General features: G+C 39.8%; 1 protein-coding gene across 1 annotated transcript in view; it reads right to left on the bottom strand.

Moving 5' to 3' along the window:
• Window positions 1-25,098, bottom strand: part of ALK (ALK receptor tyrosine kinase) — a 310,706-nt gene that overhangs the window by 69,237 nt on the left and 216,371 nt on the right. Inside the window, exons 6-7 of the mRNA XM_032684037.1 lie at window positions 8,393-8,524; window positions 997-1,128 (exon numbers count right to left, since the gene is read on the bottom strand). Coding sequence (XP_032539928.1) covers window positions 997-1,128; window positions 8,393-8,524 — 264 coding nt within the window. The remainder of the gene's footprint in view (window positions 1-996; window positions 1,129-8,392; window positions 8,525-25,098) is intronic.

Here is a 25,098-nt window from a genome sequence, read left to right on the forward strand (position 1 = left end):
GCATGAAAGGGTGTGGTTTTGCCCTATTTCAGCTCTGCCCTCTAGCTCAGGACGGTAGCATTACTTAGAGTCCAGTTATTTGGTCTTTCATTCTGCAGCACAGAAATACCACAGAAGCAACAGCATTTGCCAGCTCCCCATCAGCACCCTCATTCTGGCTCTTGGCCTTGTTTACTTGTGTTTCCGTCACTCTGTGGTCTGTTATTACCAAGGGCTAAACCATTGTATGACATAAATCAGAACAGCTGCACAGTTCACACAAAAGTAGAGAATCTTACTCTTCATGTTTAACTCTGGGTCTAACTTTTCAAAACGATGTTGGGATTATATATATCATTCATTTCCTGTTATTATTGCATCCCTTTAGATGCTCCGTACCTCAGCAATAAATGTCTGTAATGATTTATGTTATTGCATTAGAAAAAAACTTATCCTGGCAGGGAGTGTGTTTGCCAAAACTCAGCCAGCAGTAGTTCAGTGCCCAAAGTATAAACCTTCAATGGTTTGCATGAGAAGGATTAGAAATGACTGGCATTTAGGTAGGAGAATCAATTATCCATAAAAGTGCAACTCAGGGGATCATGAAGCAAAGAGAAGAAAAATTAGAATGTGAGCAGGGGAAAATAGGAGCAGTAGAGAGAAACGGAGAAAGTAAAAAGGAAAATCAGAAAGGAAAAAACAGATCAGTATGGAGGAGGGTCATGTAGATGAACATTTAGTATGAAGTTGTTTAGAAAGGGGCAAGATCTGTATCTGGTGTCAAGGGTGGAAACTGAGGTACTACTCTATACCCTCAAGACAAAAAGGGAGCAGGATAGTCTTTTACTCAAAGCACTCAGAGTAGAAAGACGGGGTTTGTTTTTGTTTCACTGGAGGTTGAATATATAAGTACACAGGAAAATCTGCCTTGTGTTTTATTCCCTCTCCTCACCATTTGTGCATCTTTTTTTCTCTCTGCTCTTTATCCTCTACACTTACTATTTACTTATCACATACCTTCTATTGAAGGAAAACGGTTGTGTTCCGGGCTTCCAATCCGCCATGGAGAAGGATGGGATGCAGAGGAGCCTGGCATCCAGCCACAGTCCCCTTCTTCAAATGAACAGTAAAAGCCAGAGGGAAGCTTTCCTGCAAGAGGGAAAGAGACGCACAGACACACACAAAAGAACCCAGGTGAGCTGAGGAGGAGTCTCCTGGGCACGAAGAGAAGCTGCAGTGACTATTCTGGCCTGGTTTGCCCAGGGAATGTGGGCACCCCACAGCTATTCAGTCCTTCTGTGTGGAGTCATGCACATGCCTGGCCATGGGGAGGGTGGTGCAGGGGGAAACAACCCCCAGGCTGTGACTGAGTCCTCCCACACTCTGAATAACCCGAGCAAGAGGACACATGTCAGTATTACACTATGGGGTCTCCTACATATCTGGCCTCTCAGCTCGGCAGGTATAAGCCCACTCAAGGTTACATCTTGGAGATGACTTCCCTGCTTCTGCAGCTCCACAGTGGGAAATCGTGCAGAGGGATACATTCCTAAAAAGATTCCCTCCCTTACAGTCTAGATTTCTACTCATTCCAGCTCAGTAACATGACCTCTCCTCTCTGTGAGCACTGATGTGGCCTCAGGTAAAGCACTGAATCCTTTTCCGTCTCAGTTTTTTCACCTGTGAAACTCTTTTGCCAGATGAATGGCTGAAAAGAGGATAGTTTATTTTAAGCCATACTTTCAGGCTTCGAAGCCCACTCATTCTGTCATTGGCTTCAAGTTCCCAGATCCAAACTCCTAATCTAAGAGAATCTGCTAGTCAGGGGATACTGGTAACTTCATTAGCCCCTCTGTGAGAAGTGGAGTCTCCTGAACACATATTTTGTTATGATTATTAAATTCTTTTTCCCCCTGAAATTTTATATCTATAAAGTGTCTGTCAGTCACTGAGGCACCAGTATTCAAGCTCTGGATTGTTCAAAATGTTTAAGTATCAGCAGATCCCTGCGGTTGAGATTTCAGGTCAATTAAATACCTGCTCTCAGGGCCTCAGCTTTGACACACACCTCAAAAGCCACTGCCAGTGGCACATGTATGTGCTCCTTGGTGTACCCAGAGAAAACAACTGGGGAACACCACAGCTGCAGCATCTAGACCAGAAATATTTGTTTTTCTAGGAGCCTGAGAAACAATTCACTTGGTAGAGGAAACTGAAACAAATCCTCTATCTGTAGCTTTTTAGGAGGGCCGATTTTGAACCTGGAATGCAACACGGAGGCAAGACCCATATTTTAGTGTTATTATCTGCAAGCATTAAAATCTGTTATGAAAAGTTTTAGAATCTGCACTGAAGTTCAGGCTTTTTCGACTTTTTCCTTTTAAAAATCTCCAGATTCATTCAGTCTTGTCTTTAAATGTAAAGCTCTTAAGCAGAGAGTTACTTCCTAGTGTTTTACCCCTCTATAGAACTTGACTATATTTCACTGTGCAGCCTGAGGCTGGGATACAGAGAAAATGACAAATTGTAATGTGCCCTGAATTCCTACTGAAACAGCTTGGCTCAGTGTCCAACTGAATTCATGTCATGGCCATTTGCTATCTAGGATGATGTAAACAAGTCAGAGCAGCAGGAGGAGTCATCTGAGTAGTGATTCCTGCCTGGAGGCCAGGAAAAACTCACTGCCGATGAGTAAGGGTATAAATAAGAAGCTATTACTTTCACAGAATATTTCACTCCCCTTCCACAAATTAATTTTTTATGAGTTTTCAGATGTCCTGTGCCCTGGATGAATTTTCTCTGCTGCTCTTTCTTACTCTGAATGCACAGACAACACCTATGATTCCATGTGTTGCTACTCCACAAAGAAAAGACCTCTTTCTCTGTTGACCTGTACTTCTCAATTTTAGGAATGTTTGTGATTGAAGCTCACATTAGCACAGACACCACACTGATGAGGGGAAGCTAATCTGACTTTATTGGAAATTCAAGTAAAGGAGGGAGCAGGAGTTACTCCTATTGACACTTGCCATATTGGATATCATCATTAGTGACAGAAACCTCAGATTTAGACCTTAGTAAGATTAAAATGCAGCTTGTAGGTATGGGATGGAGAACAGAGCAGCCCAGTGAAATTGAAGTACTGGAGAATATAAGAGTCTCTGCTTCTGTTTGAGTGATGAAGGAGAAAAAAGCTGTCAAGTGTTAAACTTGTTCCTAACCAAATATTTTCAAGTCTTCAGAATGAAATACTTTTCAAGCAAAATCTAATCAAGTTCTTTTTGTTTAACTCAGATTTTTCATCCATTAATAGCCAGAAAAATTAGCAACTGGAATAACTTATTAAGCAGATGGAGCAGGCTCCTGATTCAAAACTAGGTGTAAATCAACCAGATACTACAGTTTAAACTTTTGGGTGAAATTCCAGACTGATGTGATAAAGAGGAAATGCATAACGGAGTACTCTGTACATATGGACCTTTACTAAGGAGGAAATCTCAGAAGCCAAATAGATCAGCTACTCAAACAATTTAAAGAACTGCATGAATCTTAAACGTGATTTTGTTTCAGTGATTGCTTCTATGCTAGCAAAGCTGGCCAGCCAAATTTTACCAGAAATGAAGCATAAAGAAGAAATATTTTTCAACAGTTGACAAAGAGTTATCCTTAAATGCCAGATGGCTTTGCTGAATTCAGAACTTCCAGAGGTTATAATTTGTTGCTATAAGTAAAGTTTTTGATCAAGAAGGAAGCAGAAGGATTAGTGTATGCAAGACAGGAACCTTAAGAGAGTGTAGCATGGCAACAGGTTGCCACTTCATCATTTTGCTTGCAGAGAGACTTTGCTGGGCTGTATCTGGATATAAATGAATCCAGTGGTTTCTTCATGCATTTTTACCTGGAAAGTAAACTGGCCCCTGCAGAATTGATTATCTGCACTTTTTTTGGTCACTTGTCCGTGTTACCACAAATTCAAGCTTTATAAGTTCCTATTGTAGCTGCCATCTGTTTTTTTGGCACATATGTGCATGTACTCCTCCAACCACATAGCACAGCCTGAGCCACCTCTTTCAGGAATCAGACACTAGTCTTCCTTATCTCACCTGATATGGTGTTTAACATCCTTAAATATTTAATGAGGCAAAGAGTGAAAATTATCCTATAACCCAGTGATTATGAGATTTATTTGAAAGATGGAGGACATTACTTTCACTCTCTATTCTATGTAAAATTTGTAAAAGAGCAATCCCAGGAGAGACTTGAATAACCATTTACTTCTGAGCTAGACCAGAACTCCAGACCAATCTTGGAAACTCTCACAGAAATAGGAACTATGGATTCAAATTCACTTAAGCAGAAGAAAGAATCAGTCCTGGGTTAGTTGTATTCTGAGTCAATCCTCTAAGTTCTGGGTCTCTAGATAATAAATATACTATGGGCACCTCCATTCTTTTTAATTTTATTGTATTTTTTTTAAATATATCCAATACTTTCCTAACATGCTCGGACTGATTAACCAATATTTTCCCAAGATGAAATTTTTTCATGAATTTGTGACAGAAAGTAAAACAATTTTGGTCTAGTCAAAATTATATGCACCTTTTTTTTCCAGTAATATTTTAATTTTTGCCCAGACTTGCTGCACTGCAACAAAAGATTATTGAACCAAAAAGAGAAGTATAAAACTACTAAAACAAATTCACACTTTCTGTAACGCTCTGCCAATCTGTATTAGTAAATAATTTGGGTTTTCATCTCTGTCTTGTACCATACCAGGTATATAACATCATTAATACAATAAGAGGAAGCAGGGGTTTTTTTAGGTTTTTTTTGCAGTAAGCCATATCCATATGTTGAGTGATTTGGTATCCTACTTATATAGAACTTCTTGTTTAGCATTAATAGCACGCTACGTTTGTTGAAGTGTTAGGCACAAGCTGTGAACTTTCACTGGGTATGCTGACCTCTCCACCTAGTCAAGTAAGAGAAGACCCCAGAGCCAGTTCAAGACAGAAGATAAGGAAGCTATGTTCATTAGAGAAGATGCAACATTAGAAATAAGAAACATCCCACCTTGAGGCAATGAAGAGACACAGTGAAGAATGGGAAGACCTCCCCAACCCTCATATGGGGAACTACTGGTCTGAACAGTCATATGAGAGGTGAGAAATTCAGATTGTAAGGGTATAATTTCTTTGTTCAATGTTCTCCTTTGGAGACACCTAACTCAAGTTATTGCACTATTAAAAAAAAGTACTTTTATGGAAGAATCTATCAGCTTATCAATTCAGAGGAAACCTAGAGTCGAAGTCTGTTATGGTGCATGTGTAATTGCTGTAACACATAAAAGCATGAATTTACCAGCAAAGACATAAGACTACTGCTATCTAAAGACTTAATGTGTGTCTGCAAAGTATGCTCTACAAAGTAATTTCTAGTGTGGCACTTCCATCAGTCTGTTAACCCTGTACGTCTGATCCCAAGTCAACACACACACACACAGTTTGGCATCTAATTCCACAACTCCCTCTTTGAAGCTGTCTTTTACTCCTGCAAGAATGTCTGATTATGACTCAAACAGCAACATGCTTTTCTCTAGGGGTCATCCCTCTCTGATTTTACACTCTCTACACAGACTAATTGGTTGCAATGCAGAACAAGCACCATGACATTTCATTGGCCATTAATAAGTAAAGAGATGTTAACAAACAGCAGGCTTCAGGGAGATTTTTTTATTCAGCTAAGAAAGGAACAAAAATCAAATGAATAGGAAAAAAAATTAAAATAATAATAAAATCAATCAGTACCTGCACAGCTAAAAGACTGTGAAAGGCAAAAAACCCAAACATCTCCCTGAAGCTCAAAGAAAGAAGCCTTTGGTTAATGGTAATTTTAAAAGCTCTCCCCTCAGTTTTGAGCATAACTACATCTATTTCTGACAGCTCTTTTGTGTAAGCAGAACCACTTGGGAAACCCCCTTCTCTGCTTGAAAAATCTGAATCACTTTTTACCACACTTGTAAAAAGCTGATGAAAACATCTGTGTTGCTCAGGAGCAAAATGACAACTAAAATGTTGAAAGATGGCATATGTTTTGTGTTAGGCTGCCATGCAGATATAACTGACAACTAAAATATTAAATCACTTCTCTGTTTTGTGTAAGAAGCCTTATGCCAACAATATTCAATATAGTAAAGCAGAGAAAGCAGCCATAGAACTGAGCACGCTTGTAAGGGAATGAACAGACATATCCCCAACTCAGGCACTTGCTCAGGCCAGCCACTCTTTTTTGTTGCCTGAATGGAAGATGGTGGTTTTAGGACCTTTTGGCTGGGAGTAGAAACTCTCATTCCCAATAACTGTGGCTGAATACAAGACATGAGGACTTCTCCTCAAGCCAGGGGGTGATACTCTGCTAAACAGCCGGCTAAATATCTTCTGCTTTTTATATTTTCTCATTGACATTCTCTGTACATTCTTTTGCCGACACAACTGTAAGTGCTGTAGTGCTTCATGGGAGTGAAGCACTAGATGAATGAAACCATAGATGAATACTGCATGGAGGGAAGAAAGGCAACGAAGGCAAACCTTGTGGATAACACATACCAGGCAAGGGTTGGCCACTTTACCAATTGGACTCACCATGGGGTACAGGGCTAAGGGGCAAAAGCAGAGCCAGCCTCCTGATACCTGAATGTGGCCTGAATATGGGCAACACACCAGCGACAGGCGCAGTCAGTGTTTGAAAGTAACAGGGAAGCGTGTTCCTCCAGAAGCGTGTTCCTCCAGGCCTCCCCCATCCCGTGTTGGTATTTAGTTTACACCCCTGATTGGCACAACTCCACCTTGTGAGCTCTGCTCTTCCCACTGGTATAGACAGGATTACCTTCACAAGGTAGAACCATTTACCACACACAGACACAACAGTGTATCTGAACATTGAGTTGATGATAATGTTTCCCTATTTCCAATTAAATGAAAATGCATTCAACCTACTGGTTATAATAACCTACTAACTTTTTTTTTTAAATTATTGAGTGGAACACAATAGAAATACCATTATGAGGTTTTAGAGCTCTGTTTTAAAGGTCTTAGGTGAAAATAAGGTTTCAATATCACTAATATGAAGCATTATTGGTTCTAAGGAGCTGCAAGTCCACAGTGCTGACACTGTTCCTGTGAATTTAATGTTCACTGAGTGTGTCATTAATGAACATAATTTCAAATTGTAACAATGCCTAATATGATGGAGAAGCATATAATGTCAAGCTTTTAACTAGTTTACTAGATGATCCTAGGGCAAACCAATGTTCTCCAGACCAATAAAGTCTGTTACTTTATTTCTTTATTAGCAGCAGAGAAGTGAAATCTGCTAGAAGATTTCTGTGTGTCACTCTGACCTTAAGTTTTTGCTAGAAATAGCAAAGGTGCGTTAGTCTAGACAATCACCTATATCAACTCAGATTGTTTGAATTACCTTACACAGACTCTCCCCTGTTCTAGTTGCCATGTATGAAAGCTAAACTGAGAACAACTGTTTCTTCTATTCCAAAGGCTTTTACTGGTACTGGTATTTTCATCAGGGAACACATTTTTTTGCATACCAAATCAATGGAGTTCTATTGTCAACAGCCCATAGGCTAGATCAGCTGTGACACATACACTTTAAATGATGAGCTCCCAACATTTATTTTTCTTGTTATGAGTGCCCTTTAGACAACCATACAACTGACAATCCACCACTCCTATTTGTAGGCTGGCAAAGGGGAAGATGCTGGAGAGGTAGAATTTATAGAAAAAAGAGATAGGGCATCTTCAGGATAGTAAAAGGAAGGTCCTAAAGTTCCACAGCAGATTTTAGAAAGTACTCAGGCACAGCAAGTTTTCAGAAAACTCAGGCTGCTATCTGTCTTCTGCTGTATTTTATTAGACTACTTACTGTTGAAGAGAGGGCAGAAAACCAAAAGAATACAAAGACACAGGAGTTGGTCAAAGACAAGCTACTGGCTCTACTCATTTTTCATCTTAGAAGTTTTCTCCTTCCTCTCCCTTCTGCCACATGCTGTGCTACATTTTGATTAAAGGCTCTAACCAACAACACATTTCATAATTCTGTAAGGCATCTAGCTATTCAGGCTATACTTCCTTTGCATTTTTGATCAGGACCTTGGAAGAGACGAAGCACCGAGAGCATGTTAAGAACCTGCTGCAGAACTAATGTAGGCAAGTACAGAAACATATCAAATGGTCCACTCCAGGCAGATATCCAGAGAAACTGCATGTGTTATGGAGGAAATGGGTCTTTTGATAGTACCAAATGAATCTGTTAGTGCTAAAGTCTCAGGCATTAAAATTCAAAGCAATCAGTGCTTTTGGAAAAGGATGATAGAACCTGGGTGTTTGGATTTACTCACTGCATGTATCTCCCTCATCTTCTCCCTCGGCGCAGTCCCTGTTGAAGTCACACGCCTGCCCCAGCCTGATCTCTGTTCCATTCCAGCAGCTGAAGGAGCCCTCCAGAGCCATTTTTGAGAGAGAAGATGATCCTAGAGAAAAACAAACAAAGAAAAAAAATAAACCCACAACTACTTCAGATTATCAAATTGCCTTCCTCTCAACCAACAGGTCGCAGGATCCTGCATAGCACTGAAGGGAAGAACACCTTGTAAAATCCCCTCAATACAATAATTACTTGACAATTATTTTGTTTGACCTGCTTAATCTTGTCAATTGTCTAATGGTCCACCTAACAGAGCATTTCAGTTCCCCAGGCTTTTCTGGCGCTATAACATGGAAGACATCTCTGACCTCTAAAGGGTTGAAATCCTGCAGCCTGCTCTGTGGTACTTCTCAAGAACAACAAAACACATGATAGGTTTTTAATTATGTGTGTGTTGTCTACTGCTACACTGGCAGTCCTGAAGACTGATATCCTCTCTGCCTATCTCAGGAATAATATGGCTACAGGGTTTGAAAAGAACACAAGCTTTCATCGTGCTCTCCTGGCAACATGCATTACCTTTCCTTCGGATGTATCATGTTGTCATATTCTCTCTGCAGGAAAGAAAACAGTCTGATCTCTACTTGTAGTTTTATTTCTCTTCTATACCTACTCCTGCTCCTGCATCCTGCATTCCCTGTGTGTCAGGGAGACACAACAGACTACATCTACCAAAATACAAAAATTACCAGTTCATCTTACCTGTGCTAAGCAGCAAAAGACAGCCAGCAATGTGCAAAGGAGCCATCTCTCATGAAATGAGGTCACTGACCATTGCAATCAGAGGTCAGTATCATCCATTCAGAAATGATCCTGAGTAATTGTTCTGTAACACTATTCTTTTCTGGAGGCTCTTGATTCCCTTGACAGCTGAGAAGTCAGAGATCATGTAGCCCAATAGGTGTCATCTTCCTTACCATAGGAATTCTCTCATCCCAAGTTCTTTCTTTGTGGTCAAATGAGATACTTAGGACAAGGCCTTTTTTTTTCAATTTAAATTTTTTTTTAAGAGGCACATGGTCTAGATTAGGCACCTGAAGGAGACAGGAATTAGTTCAGCAACATCCTGCAGACAGTATGCATGGAGGAGGCCAAGCTTGAGAAATGCCAGAGTTCCTTCCCCAAAAATCTGGTCTAGACGCAATTTCCTGACACCTTCCTCACTCTGCAAAGATGTGTTTCCAGTCACTACTAGAGGGTAAGCCCAGAAATACGAAGAGATCTGTGCTGTCAATTCCCCACTGCAGCAACAACTGCACTGTCTCATCTTAAATGGGTAAATGCACAAGATTAAACCAAAGCCTCTGGGCAAAGTGAGCCATTGTTTGCCTAACTCATCCATGCTCACTAAACAGTGAAACTACATCATGTTCTCTCGTACTACAGGGAGTTGGGAATCACTGGCGATTCAATTAGATGTGCACTTGATACTTTTATTTATTATTACCTGCCAAAACTAGAAATTAATGAAGCGTGAATGAAAACAACCACTATTTCTCTTCAAGCTTATTTTATGGTGCAAATCAATTCAGGAATGGGGGGAATACATGCCAAACCTTTTTAATAAAGGACCACAGCTCCTGAAAAGGGTGCTCTGTGTTATTGTCAGCTCAAATTTTTTGCCTGCCTTTGAGCAATTCTGGCTTGCCACATACTGGCTGCACAATGCCCTTGTATTTCAGTCAGGGTCAAGGCATGACTACAGAGGAGAGCTTTGCAGAACAAATAGACCAAGTAACTTGGAGCTGGCTGCTGGCAATTTCTGTGGGCTCCTTGGTAAGGGTTTAAGGCAATGAGATGGTATCTTCTTTGGTTTTGCTCTGCTTCTTACAAAAACTCACTCTCAGAAACAGGTCTGAGAGCCTCCCCTATGTGAGGTACAAAGCTCTTCACATGCCACAAGTCCCACAGAGTGGGCTCAGGTCAGTGTGCAAATGGACTCTAGAAACCTGTAAGAAGTGACTCTGGTAACTCAGTAGGTGACCCCTTCTCCTAGGGGTGTGCAATGAACCTGTACAGCACTGTGTTGTTGGAAGCACCACTTAAAGAAAAGTTAAGAGACGTCCCAGAGCATTTCCATGAGGTTAGCAACATCATGACACTCCTAAAAATCTGTTCAGTTCTACTCAAATTCAGAAGTACTCTTGTCTCTCTGAATTATCCCACAGATGGTTTTGAACCCCATGTTTATTACTAGCTCTCATGTCTCACTCAGTTTATCTGCAATCTTTTCAGCAATGTCCATGTTTTATCCCGGCAGCTGCAGAGTTACACAGAGATTCGGAGGAGTGGCTGTTGTAAGCAATGGAGTTGTTCTGTTCAATCAATTCATTATAACTTTTTAAAGGCACTCGGTTTTCCAAGCACATGACTGCATTAACACTAATTATAATGAAACCAAGGCATTCAAGAGAACTTAATGTCTTCCCAGGTGTCTTTGTTGCAGCCCAGGAGCACAAATCTCCTGAAGTCAACTGACAGTAGTATTTAAAAGATGACAGTTGCAACTAGAAATCAAGCAATTCCAGGAGCTATTCCTCCAGAACAAAGCAGCAGATTTGCATGCTCACTCATCTCTGTGGAGATGGGGCTTGAATTAGCTCAGATTTGCATTAGATGCATATATACATGCTCCTTGTATAGGTTAGAGAACACAAATAGCAAAGCTGTAGCCCGGGGAATGGCTGGGCTCTGTGACAGTGCATGATTTATTCCTGTCTCTTGTTTGCTTGCTTACTGTGTGCACAAAGGCAAAATGAATTGGATAAAGGAGATGATTAACTAGTAAAACAAATAGATAACCAAAAAAAGCCCAAATACAAATAACCCTTTTAATGGGCCAGTTGATGCAGATGTTTGCATCCAAGCTCAAGGAAACTCAATTTTTAATTAAAATACTTTGTAAGAAAAATAGACGTTTGATCTTTTCATTTCTCAGCCCAAAGCACTCCTGGCAAAGTAAACCAGAATGACCTGGATTGCTGAGTGAAGTGGCGTCAACTCACACACAGGAGATATATAAGGAAAAGAAAATGAATGGTATCAAGTAAGTATCAGAGTAAAATTTGTGTGAGACATCCTTTATATTTACAGCAGTGTTTATGTAGCCAGTGGCATCCATAAATTACAGCAGTAATTAAACTGTGCCATGGCTGGCTTGGAGGCTTATAAATCATTATTTAAACAGCAGCATTAAACAAATGGCATTTCAGGCTCTAAATTGAAAGGAGAAACAAACAACTCCTTGGGGAACAAGTACTGACTTTTTACCTCACAGGTCCTGCTTCTGAACATAGTCTAGACCTGGCAGTGTTCAAATCCAGTACCAGACCCTGGACACAAATGACAGTCTGGGATCTTTACTGCCCATGCTTTTGGACTTAGTTTCAATATATCAGGATGGAAAGAGGAAAATCATGTGGCTTAGCCTAATATAGGATCAGCAACTTACTGCTCAGACTGTGGGATGTATTTCAGTCCTCAGCAGATTTTCTCTGAGTTGGGCTGCCTCTTCTCTCTTTCCCTGTCTCTTGATTAGCAGAGTAAATGCAGTGTGCTGGTGAGTCTGTCTCTGAGGAACACAGCCAGAAAGATCGTGATGTTTGATCACAGCAAAATGGAAAACTTTAACTTACTGCCACCACACTTGGCCAGGCGGGATGGAAGACTGAAATTCTTGCAGGCATCCACAAAAATATCTCTTATCTTGCAAACTGGCTACGCTGCTAATTATCATGCAGGATTAATCAAGCTGAACATAATTATACATTCACATGCTACATTCAACTTCTTAGGCCATAATTTTTAATGCTACCAAAAGATTTTTGGATGAACACAGTCAGGTGAAGCACTCTCGCTCAGCACACATTAAAACAAGAGAGCTTAGTAAGACAGTACTTGGTTGCTGTACAAAAACTGTGTCTATTGTACTCTGCAAAAATTGCAAAGACCTGGGATGAATGTACAGTCTTGTGCACGTTTTACCAACAAGCAGCTTCTCTCTGGTCTATCCTTGAGAAGCCCAGTTGGACACAGTTGAGTTGACTCCAGTGGTTCTCAAGGCAAAACCCTGTATGCCCACAAGGTGCAAAACTTCCATTTTTAATTGCATGTATGTAGTAAGAAATACCTACCATGGAAGTCCACCATATTTATCTAACCATATATGCTACCTCTCAAAAAAGGAGAAACTTTCCTACTATCTAATTACACCTCTTGAAAAATGTTTTTTTAATGGGCTAATGCTGCAGTCTAATGTACTTCCACTAAATGCCCCTAAAAATCTGGGATTATGCAATCTCCCTGACAATGTCTATCTGTCACTAACTTCTCAATTTCACCTGCTCCTCCTTTGGTTTGACTTCAAGGGCTTTGACTTGACAGAGATATTTAAAAAAAGAGCACTTGGGGGACTTAAAGGTTTTGTGAAAAAAAGAAAAAAAAAGCTGCTGTCTAGTAGAAAAGGTTAGTGAAAATTCTGGGGAGTTTCTGATCGTTGATTTTTCTATGACTTGCCATTTCTGATGGGTACATCATTTCCTCACTCTTCATCTTCAATCCTCCAGCCTTATAGCAGCACAGACATTTGAAGGCTGGTGGCTCACTTGGTGCTGGGGATAGCCACATTCCAGGACAAAGTAAATTTTCTATTGATCCAAGTCATTAATACCCCTGCTTTCACCACTAGAGAAGTTGGAAGGTATGAAATAAAGGAGGTAAGAAAGCGAGAGAAGCAAAAGACAAGTTCATGTTTGAGAGAACTGAAGCCATTTATGGCAAATGGCCATTGAACTCCAACGTGATATAGGGCAGATCACATAAATCAGAACTTTCCCAGCCAGCTACATTGCTCTCATTTTCCAGACACATACCCCAGGACACCTGTATTCACATCAGCAAGGAAGCCAAGTAGTTGCAGCTGCAAATGAGACCAGTGAGAGAGACACTTGGAAAACACCTTGTCCTTAAAAAAATGCTTTGATTTAAAAAAAAGGATTCCAGGTTTCTCACATCAGGCAGCAAAAGTTGGTCAATACTTCATAATTTCTGACTTTAATATTTGTAACAGCATTACTACTGTTACTGTCATTGCATAAAGACGTAAGTGAAGCTACATTTGTAGGAGGAAGTGTTCTCTTTTTCCTTAGGCTGCCTGATACAGGCAGATAAAATAGCCCGTGTTAGTTTATGCCTGAAAGCTTGCCCATTTTTCCAGCTACATAAATTGCCTTTAATCTTCTTATTTCACTTCCTATACATAAAATGCAAATAAACTCATCACAAGAGCTCTGTGATGTTCATTTCATTAACATTTGTAAGGAACTAAGATGCTATGATAAGTCATGAAAAAACTGTAAGGAAATAATTTACTCTGTCTTCACAGTGCAGTTTGAATAATTTTCAGTATAAAATGAACAGGGCCATACATGTGATGAAGGCAGGACGGAGGGTAGCAAATAACTTCCCATTGAGGGAGCATCCCCTGCCCTGCATGCTAAGGGTACAGCATTCCCACAGAGCTGCTACAAGGTGGGAAAACTTGCTCATTAGAGCTACATAGAAACAGAATTTTCATCTCACAGAAAATGTCAACATTTCAAAATGTATCTAACCATAAAATAAAAATCCTCAAAGTTCTCACAGAACAAAAGATTCAAATCAATTCTGGGTTAGAAATACTGACTTTAGAGGTTTCAATACGTGAGTAATACTGTCATAAACCCAAGCAATTTGAAAAACTTGAATTTAAACAAAAATAAAATGTTGGGCAGGAAACTCAAGTGGGAACTTACTGGTTTGGAACACACTCATGCCAGTAATTCAGCCAACTCAGTTCTAACATGCCTTCCCTCTCCGCTACTTCAAAGTAGGGATGTTCTGCTTAGTGTACAAATTTTAAAACACCTGCTCCTTCTGCATTGCCTAATCCCAGCATGATTGCTTACACAGAAGAAAGCCCCTCAGCACACCTGAGGAGCCAGCACTTGCTCACTGCCACATTTCAGTAGCATGAACTCTCTCCGGAGTTGTGCAGCATTCAGACTAGCCAGGCCCTCTGTGTTATCTCAGAAGTGTCTTTGACCAGATGTAGTTACTTTTCCTACCTTTTGATTGAATGACTTGCCAACATTAATGTTGGTGTGATGTAGCTTCCCCGAACTTACAGCAAAAACTAGCTTTCTTAGAACTATAATGAAATAAGAATGAGGAAACAGAAAGTTAGGTGGATTTCACACTTTCTCAGTTTTCAATTAGGGAAGTTGGCTGAGGGTCTTCATAGCTCCCGAGACAGCAAAAAACTGTTGAGTGCAATAAATGACATGATATTGTTTTCCCTATTAATCTTGCACAAAATCTAGCTGCTTTTTTGGCTTTGTTAGGTAACAGGAATTTTTCCTGTGATTTGCTTACCAATGAATAAACAGCTCCGACAGCACATCCAGAAATTAACAGTAAATAAGTCAACAGCAGCAGTGAACTTAGAAAGAAAGTGTGATTTTCCAGCATGCAGTGATACCTCCATATTCTGTGGTATTTACTAAATTGAAAAGGGCCAAAAGAGATGGAAAATACTTATTCTCAAATATCTTTGAAATACTGTGTATTTCATAGTCATTGGAACTTTTTTTAATGTAATCTAACACAGTAGGTCTTTCAGGTTTTCATCCCTAAATGTGAACATTCTGACTTAGAACAATATAATGGCATAGAGGAATTTTATTAAAATGTCAAATTTCATTTCATTGCTTGCTTTTTCTTGTCCTTATTTCAATATCAAACTGCACTTGATGTTTGATACCCTTTTCTCCAGAGCTGCATCTTTGTAGCTACCATTACATCTTTGTGAGATTAAAAAAAACACAACAAAAAAACCTCCCACCCAGCTTTCATACTTCTAAAAGCAGTGAATACTATATTTGTAACAGTAAGGAACAGGTTAGAAACAAAAAGGCCAAGCCCCCATTTTTTGTGAATTTTTCAAAATACATACCTTGTAGAGGGGAAAATAGAAAGGTCCAACTTCTATTACTAACTCTGCTATTCCCATCAGACCTCTCAGGTCTGAATAGGCTTGGAGACCAGCTCTTATCAGCCAGCAACCTCTCCCATGGGAAACATGGGCCAGATTGATTGCCAGTTCACTGGAAGATGAATGCTGCTTGCCACATGCAGTGGGCACTGACAAAATCATGAGGTGGTTAAGACCTCTAAGCTTATTTACAGTCAACAGGAGAAGGTCCAATCTCAGCATCAGACACAGAACTGAATATGAAATAAAATAAGGCCACTGGAGAAAGGACATGAAAATAGTGCTTCCAAACCTCATGTGTGCCTCTTGGGTAAACTGTAAGAGCTGATTATATAGGAAGTACATGTAATTTTCCACATTTTGCTTCTTAGGAAGCTTAGTTCAAATCCATTTTCAATTATTAAAGTAACTGTTACTTTTGCCTGTTCAAGTTTCTCAGTTCCAAACACAACCAACACTGCCACTATACACAGCAGACTTTTTTCATTTCTTGGTTCTCAAAAATACCACAACAGAAAATCCCAAACATCAATAACATTTCAAAGATGAGGCAACTGAGGTACACATCAACCAATTTCAATTATGTAAATAAGACTGTAAATTGCCCAAATCAGACTAACTGACTCCTGCTGCAAACTCTCCCAGTTGGACTGAAGTTGCCTAGATCCAAGAAATAAGCTGCAGAAAGGAGCTTATTTCTTGTCAGGACAAGAAATGTCTTATGTCTTGTCAGTCTGGACAAGACTGCTTGGCTCTTCAAGAGCTGATTCCACACAGGTCAGATATAACCACTCTGTGAACCCTGCAGTAGCAGCATCTCAGCAATCCCTCTGTCATGCACTTTTAGCATTGCCAATCCAGTCAACAAGAGAGATATATTTGTATGACTTGTTGTGAAAAACACAAATGGTATGAGGCACGACACTTAACTGTATTCAAACATCATTTTAGATAGGAATCAGATTTTTCATTTCTAAAACACAATTCGGTTTCTATGTCTGTTTAAAGCACTCTCTCTCCTTTGGCTGTCAGCAATACTGAGGTTTATGGCCTTACTACAGATCAGTTGCTGGGGGCGGTGGGTGGAATATCACAAATCAGCACAGTCCTGAGCATTCATATACGGTCCCTTTCAGTAGGATGCAGTGATGCATCCTCACATCACAGCCAATGCTTTACTACGGTCCCACAGTGGAAGAGCAACAGCTGTTCCAGGTAGCAGCAGAAACTTGCCTGGGGAAGAAAAGTTTCCTGTTGCGCCCCTTTCCACTGGGCCAGCCTCTGCAGTTGTGAAAGTGCAACAAGTTGTCATCAAGGAACTAATCTCCACTTCGCTTGAAAACTCAGGAACAATATCTCAAAATCTCGAAGAGTAAGCAAAATTAAATTGCACATGAACACTTGCTGTGAGGGAGAGCAATAGTTACACATAACAGGTTTGCCACTGGGAAGGACTTAGTGTGGATGGAGGCTATCCAGCTTTTAGTTCTGGGGAAACAAAAGGGAACTGCTATTTTACCCTACCTCCACACATCGCTGAACATCAGTATGTTGGTGAATCCTGTGACTCACGGGTGACTCTTCCAGCTGAATGCACCGAGAACTGCCTACATCTCAGTGCTCTGAAGCCAGTCCAGCGGGATGGAGAAGTAGCAGTTCTTTGCTCTTGGGTATCAGGCTGTGCTTCACGGCCTTGCTACACTTGAATGATGTTATCCCAGGAGCAAAGCTGCTGAAGGTCAATAGTCCTCAACATCAAAAAAAGCCTGGAGAAGGACTACTTCCTGGAGTCCATGTCTCTGCTGAAGGACCTCTGCTAACCCTTGAACATGCTGAAAACTTACAAATTGCAAATGCTTATTGAAAAAAAACCCCACCCTATGTCAGTGAATAACACAGTGATTAACTCTGTGTAAGCCAAGGTATTTACTGAAGATATTAGGGAAAAAATGCCGGGAGGGATAACATTACAATTCCAAGATGACCATCCAGGTTTTAGGCAGCCTCTCTACTGACTTGTGGCATGCTGAGAGACATTTTGGTTAATGCTTTCCATGCAAGATCTCTTTCTAGAATGTATACTGAGGTGCAGAGAAAATTGGAAGAGTTGACCAATATCAACACAGAGAATTAGCATGCCCTGAGGTTGAAATGCCTGTGGGTTGCCACTCACAGGAGAACAGTTAAATAATATTAAAATGGTTTTTAAAATAATTTTCAATATAGTAATAGGAATCTTAACAAACGGTTGCTATAAGTAAAGATAAATCAAGGAGACAGAATGTGTCCTATCCGCCTCTCTCTGATTCTAGGTTTTCTTTATGATCTTTACCCTTCAATGCGTAGACTGTGCAATCGACTCTCAGAATGTTTTATAAAATTACTCAGAATGGACAGTCTCGTGTTCAAATTTGGCACCATAAAATGTATGCCAACCCAAAAAATCCCTTTATATCCTCTTTGTCAATAACCTTTTTGTTGAGTGCAAGCTCCCCTTCAAGATTTTTCAGTTGGCCATTAATTAATCATTAAACTACCATCAGCAACAGTATTAAATTCTTACAAATTTGCTACTGCTGTTATTATGTAAAATGCTCCTCCCAGTTGGGTAGGTTTAACACCTTGTTGAGTCTTGATAAATCTATTTATAAAATGCAAATGTACCTCTTCCCGGTAGGTAAATCCTTTACAACTGCACAACAATTCATTATACAAAATAGAGAATTAGGAGGACCACACAGCTTACAGATCATTCTTCATGAAGTCCTAGCAAACACAAACATTTTGGGACAAAACAAAAAATAAAAAGAAAATATGAAATGGTAAGCCCCACTGCCCCACAAATCCCCACTAAATGGGATTTGTCTGGTCTTGTGGCAAACCAAGGTAGTACAGTATCCACAAATAATTATGGGCAGGTTCAGAAGGAGGAGCAGATCATGTAGAAATGACATCCAGAACCCAACCCAGCCATACTTGCATACTATTCTGATTGTCTTGCAATCAAAAAATTATTAGCTTTATGAAGAACTGAGAAAATAGAAATATAAACCAATTTACCTGTTACAGGAAGTAGTGAAATTCTGTATACTCTTCACCAAACATCTCCTGGATTATGGTGCCGTTTCAAAGAAGGTATTGGCAAAAACCCCATCAGTTTAGGATAGGGTTACAGTTAACAAGGTGTAGTGGACAGGACTCACTTGAGAGCACAAAGTGCACAAACACACTGAATAATGCAAAAAGGACCACTAAACTTTCTCTTGGCCATTAAATGGACTAGGGGAGATCTAAAAGCTACTTTACAGGTGTCTACACTTGATCTTGAAGTATCAATTTAAAAGACCAAATAATGATTAACATTAATTTTCACTAATTTTTCAAGTATTCTCTCTGACAGTGGCCACCTTGATGAGGACAGCCATCTTAGGGAACAGAAACCCTTCCTCTTTCTTACTGTGATCCACTGGCCATTCTGTATTTGTACTTCCATTCACCTTAAGCTGCCCATTGTCCTCTCTGTGGTATAGCAAAGTTATACCGAGTGCAAAGGTGTTATATATCCACTATATATTTTTTACAAAGAGAACAGTTAAAATACCTGACTTTCAGCCCTCTCAGGGCTTTAACTTAATGGGATGTGGGTGCAGTTCACCAGCCATAAAGAATGTCACTGGCCAACTCCTTATATCGCTGCAGTATCTCAAAGCCTGGAATGCAACACAAAGTGCATGGGGAATCTACATGCAGAAAGTTTAGTGAAATACCAGCAACAAAATCAGCTGCCCTGGATTTGTACTTGTACCAGGAAAAATGCCTTGCCTTCTTTTCCAGGATTTCTTGAGAAACGGCAGTAGGATTCCTATGCAGCAGTAGTTACAGTAAAGGCTCCCTACTTTACTTGGATCATGCCCTTCCTTCCCATCCCATAGGTCATTACTGCTGCTTTTTAGTGAGCAATATAATTTTAAACAGTCTGTCAATGAGGTATCACAAAGATGATAAAAGTGCCTTGCCCTAGCATCTCATGGGGACGTCAGTGATCCAACGTCCCACAGGTGATAACACACAGGAAGCCCAGAGGCCTCTGGGCCTGTATCAGCCAGGTCTTTGTGGGCAACAGCCACTGCATTTTCTGAGGGGTGTTCAGCAGAACAGCGAGGCAGCCAAGCAATCTGTGACCTGGCAAAGGCAGGGTGGCAAATTCAAGTTATCAGTCATCCAGGTTATTCTTGTCAATAAAAAGCCTGGCATCCTTTCCTCAATAGAAAACAAAATGAAAAAAAAAATAAATAATCAAGGACTGAGTCCAGACACAGCAGCCCAGTGTAATTTCTTGAGGTACTTCAAATCAGACTCCATTTGTGTGTGCGGGGGCCCTGCACTGCTTTCAAATCTCCTCCAAGAATGCTTCCTATCAAATAAGGAATCTGATGGTCAGGATTTCAAAAATGGTACTTATGTTGTGACCTTGGATAAGTCTCTTTGCTTGACAAAGACCTTGGATAAGTCTCTTTTTACCATGACAGAAAAAAAGTGCCACTTTGTGGGGAATATATGGCCTTGCTATTTTTTAGAATAGCATAATTTTTTTTCACAGAAAAAAACCCCCCTCATTTTTAAGAGCTTCTAAAATAAAAATGTCCCCTGTAGAAGAAAATGTTTGCTCAGCAGTACTTCAAAAGATTTTATTTGACCTGAAATAAAACATTGGTTAGCTCCAGGAAACTTGCTATTGTTCAAAGTTTTTTTCAGTTCATATATTTCATCCTTACTTTATGCCTTTAAACAAAATTTCCAATAAGAAAAGCCTAAAGTCAAGGGAAAAGGTGTGAAAACTTAGTTTCTTCCATTATTTTTTTGATTTTGTTTTGTCAAAACACTTACTAAGTTTGCACTTTGAATAGCATGGAGGGTGACAAAATCCCTCGAGTCATTGCCACATGCTAATGCAGTATCTGTCTAAGGAAGCTCTGGATCATTTCAGCGTGGTCCTGTCCCCAGAAATCTTCTCAATGTACCAAAGAGACAAGTTTTTACAATGCCAATATTGACAGGACTGACGACATCCTCTCCATTTGGCATGCATTAAGACATGCAAATATTAGCAAAATGCAGGTTTAGCTGAGGGAACCTCAGATTTGGAGAGCACTGAAAACCAGCCAGCCACAAAGCCTGCACAGTCTCACGTGAGCACTACGGAGGTATCATGCTGCTATTGCCTTCTCAGTGAGAAGCAGCACGGAAAACAGTTAATGTAAACTCAACATTAAAAATTTCATTGACAATTAAGATGACAGATTAAACTGATCTACATGCAATCTGCAAACTTATTTGGCATTCACTGATTGATGTAGTAAATTAGATACTAACATCTCACATGCAACATTATAAATCGCTACCTTCACTCAGCAATGCATATGTGGTGTCAATTTTTGGTGCTGTGTAAGTTATTAAATTTTCTATAGATGAAGCACTGAGTATCTGTTACAGTTTTAGGATGAGACTATGAACTGAGACTTTCAATTTCTGACCAAAGTTACTTGATACTATTATAACTGCTCAGATTTCCTAAATTCAAGTGGAAATTGCTTTTCACTGTAGTGGAAAATAAGAAAAGAAACCTAACAGCACCCAGTCTGGACCCAAACTTCTTTTTACTGGACACATATTTGAAGCTGGAGAGATGCTTTAGAATCATGATTTATTTCTCCAAAATGATGCTTTTATGAAACACCCATCTCTGAGTTTTGTTGATCCTCAATAAAATTCAGATCTCTTGCTTGAAGAAACTGCAGCAAGAAATGCCTCAGAAGGGCCCTGAGATTTAAGCATTTGGCCCAAGTACTGCAAACAAGGCAGAGTCCTTCTTCTGTGCTTTTCTATGGATATTACTTTCCACGAGTCAACAGACTCCAAGTACTTTCAGCTAGAGAGTCACAAATTCACAAGGTGAAGATATTCCCCTCCACATATCCCAGGCAGTGCATGGCTCCAGCCTTAGCAACAACACTTCAGCTCACAGTTGTCAACACTAATGAGTTAAACTCGACCGTGATGAGATCCTGGAGTTATTTGTAGCTGTGGTACAGGTAAGTCCCTTTGGTTGCAGGTAGACATCCTTCCCCAGCTGCATTGGCAGGAGAGGTTATTGCCTCCATCTGTTCACGACCGCTTTCCCTCCTGATCCGCTGATGAAGCAGCATGTGCAAGTACTCCCTAATTTATTTCAGGCAAAGTCAGACAGGTGACACCAGAACAACAGTTCTTACCTACTCAAGGATTTTATGTGAAACTCTCTCATTTCCAAATGACAGCTGCTCTTTGGGCTGCATGAAAACATCTTACAGACTCTTGTGACCTGTTAAAAGCAGCAGAGCCACAATGCAGCAGCGCTACAAGATAGAGGAGCAACTCAGTGGCTGTGCTCTAGTCACTTTTAAAAAACATCATTCTAAAACATGAGATAATTCTGATACGTGATAATGTTCTTACTAGTCCATGCAAAGCAACTTGTGGAAGAGGCAGTATTTCCCTTCCCTTTTTTAAAGAGGGCATACTGAGGAACATCAGACTGCTAACTCCCATGGTGTTTGCAGCTTTGGGAAAAGTCATAAACACAGCTTGGTCTTTTTCTGAGATATTCAGCTCAAGTCTGCTCCTAAACCAAGGGGAATGGAAAAAATAACTGCAAGTGTGCTTAAGCTCAGAGGAAATTCTGTCCTTATTTATAACTATACAAGAGGGATCTCTCTTTAAATCAAAGATGGAGATAAAAGGATGGGTTTATGTACAGGAAATTATTACAGCTTTTTTTCTTTTTCAGAATAGTATTTAAAATTATTAAAACACAATGAACAAACAAAAAAAAAGCCTCAAACAACACCACTCGTGGTACAATTTTCTCTTTGGAAAAGAAACTTTGGTTTAAATTTTCCTGATAAAGAAAACATTGATTATACTAACCTAATGGAACAGAAATTCCCTGACATGACTCTTAATAGCGTATCATGCTTAAGAAGTCCTGTCAGCTGAAATTTAGTCTAGAACTCAATGATCTCCAGGAACTGGATTTGAAATTACTTACTCCTGAATGTAATGAGATCTCCTTCAGAAGTAGGATGAATTAAGGTTCAAGACAAATGCTGAATATAATACAGATCTTAACCTCATTTGGAAGCAATGTTGTTTAAGGCTGTATTAAGGGATTGAGTTACCGCTTCTGCTTAAACAGAAGTGACAGAGTCATTCACAAGGGTAATAAAAATAAACAAGATAATGCAATAGAAAGAATTGCACCTACTGGTAAGGAAGTAAATGAAAAATTAATGTGGATCTTCTATTACCAATTTTTGGAAAGCGGCATGGGATCCAATCTCCAAATGCAACTCAATTTAAAAATTGAAGGCTAAAAACCCTTCATTGAGGGCTATAAAGAAAGTTGATCGACAAAAAAATCAAAGCTTTTACATAAGAGTGATTTTGCAAGGATGCAGAGAAGCAAATATTATCTACAGGATTCCATTAGAAGGCTCTGGGTTGTAGCTCTGCTTCTAACAACAACCACTTTACCTTTCACAAACATTCTGTATCTGAATGTTCTTCTGTGTGAAAGAACTGGGTTTGTTGGTTTTTAGAAAAATACTTTCTTTTCTAGACCCATTAATAAAATATATAGACAGGGGACAACCACAGGGCTGATTTCTGGTTTATAATTTATACAGGTTTCCAACTACAGAGAGGCTTTGAGGTCTGACTGGAAGCATCCTGTCAAAGCTGCACGAATGAAGCTTGTTTTGGTAATGCTGGTATTGTAAAGTATGCCTGGATAGCACAATTAATCTTGCACTCAACAATCAAACTTTTTTCAGGGTTTATCCTAACAGACTCTGAATACGAACTCCTGCAAAATAATTACTATAAAATGATTTATCTGGCATGGTAACCAGTGAGTGTCGAGAATGTTCAATAGAGAATCTGTTTGTTAAAGATTCCTTGCCTCACACTATTCATTCACAAGTGAGGAATTCGTGGGCAGACTTTATAGATTACAGGTATTAAAGCACACACTGGCTTTAAAAGGATAGTGGTGTTAGAAATCCCAGACAGCAATTCTTCAACCAAAGCATTGTCCCCTTTCTGACACCCTGATGATGCTATGATGTTAAAGGTGGAATGAATTGCCCTCTGAAGTGCCTCTTTTTCTCTCTGTTGACTATAGAGGGACCCTAGAGACTGGCTTCGACATGATGCCTAACTTTCAGATAGCTGAAGTCACAAAAGATGAATACCATCTTGTCTAACTTCATACAACAAAGCACCTGAATGTCTGAACTAAATCTTGCCTAGGGAGATTGAATCTCATGATGTTGTGAATTAGATGACTGGTTTATTATACAGATTTTATTCTCTGACAGTTCAGCTGACGTCTAGACTGAGAATTTTGCTGAACTGCAAACTGAATTAGCTTTGCAACTAGAGTTTAGGGGAAGATATTTTTTTTTGGTCTCTTATCCACTGAAAATGTTTTCTGGCCTTTGTTCAAATATTAAAAAAAAGCAGGCAGCATCAGTGGAATGTACATGTGCTAAAAAAGAGCTCTCTTATACACTACTAAGACAAAGAAATATGGAGAAAGGGACAAGTCCATTGTTTGGCTCTGTAAACTGGAAAAGAAACTGCCATTTCATTAGTGCCTTACCTATGCACTCTATATGAAGACTTGACACTTAATAAAACCCACACAGGTACAGCAAGATTCCTCAGTGAAGCTCTGCCATGTCCAAGCTCCACCTCAGTAACGTTTGGAATTTGTGCAATTTGCTACAGAGGAGTCCCCAGAGACAGAGCTCAATTATACCAACGTGGCTGCATCTTAGGCAATGCCTAGCATTAACTAAAAACTCAAGCTGACAGCCAGTCTACTCCTTCCTGTTGTTAGAGATGCACCTGTAAACTGCTGGTTATTGTTTATGCCACAACTGGCCTGATTCTGTTCACACCTCTTTCACTTCTAAGATGGATGAAAGGACTATATAAAACTGTTTCCATTTCCTTCCAACTAATTCCATCCCAGGTGTCAACTAATCTAATGCTCACTCACTGTGGCCCGGCCAAAGGGCTTTGGTCATCTTTATTCATCTGTTGCCACTAGCCTTTGTATTTATGCTAAGGAATTCACAAAGTAATTTCTTTGTCCTTTACTTGTACTCAGTGCACAGCACAGACTCATCTGAGAGTACTGCTCCAAGATGGCACAGCAGTATGAATAAATGGAAATGGTAATAAACTTCTCTGGAGTCTTTACAGAACAGTATCATGGTGGGCTTGCAACATAATTTTGCATGATTTCCATTTGGTGGCATCCTGCCTGGTCATGACACTTGGGTTTCATTTCAGCTATTACCCTAATTGTCCAGGAAAGGAATACGCTGTTTACTTGAAAGGCCAAAAAATAATATGAACCAGAGAATGCTGTTACACTTGAGAAAGACAATTCTAATGCAGTACAGACACTGCTGATGACTGGTACTGCTAGTAACAGAAGCAGCAAGTAGAAGCACATTTATTATAATTTGAGGAGAGCTACA

This window comes from Chiroxiphia lanceolata, chromosome 3 (assembly GCF_009829145.1).
Source record: "Chiroxiphia lanceolata isolate bChiLan1 chromosome 3, bChiLan1.pri, whole genome shotgun sequence".
Taxonomy (NCBI): Eukaryota; Metazoa; Chordata; class Aves; order Passeriformes; family Pipridae; genus Chiroxiphia; species Chiroxiphia lanceolata.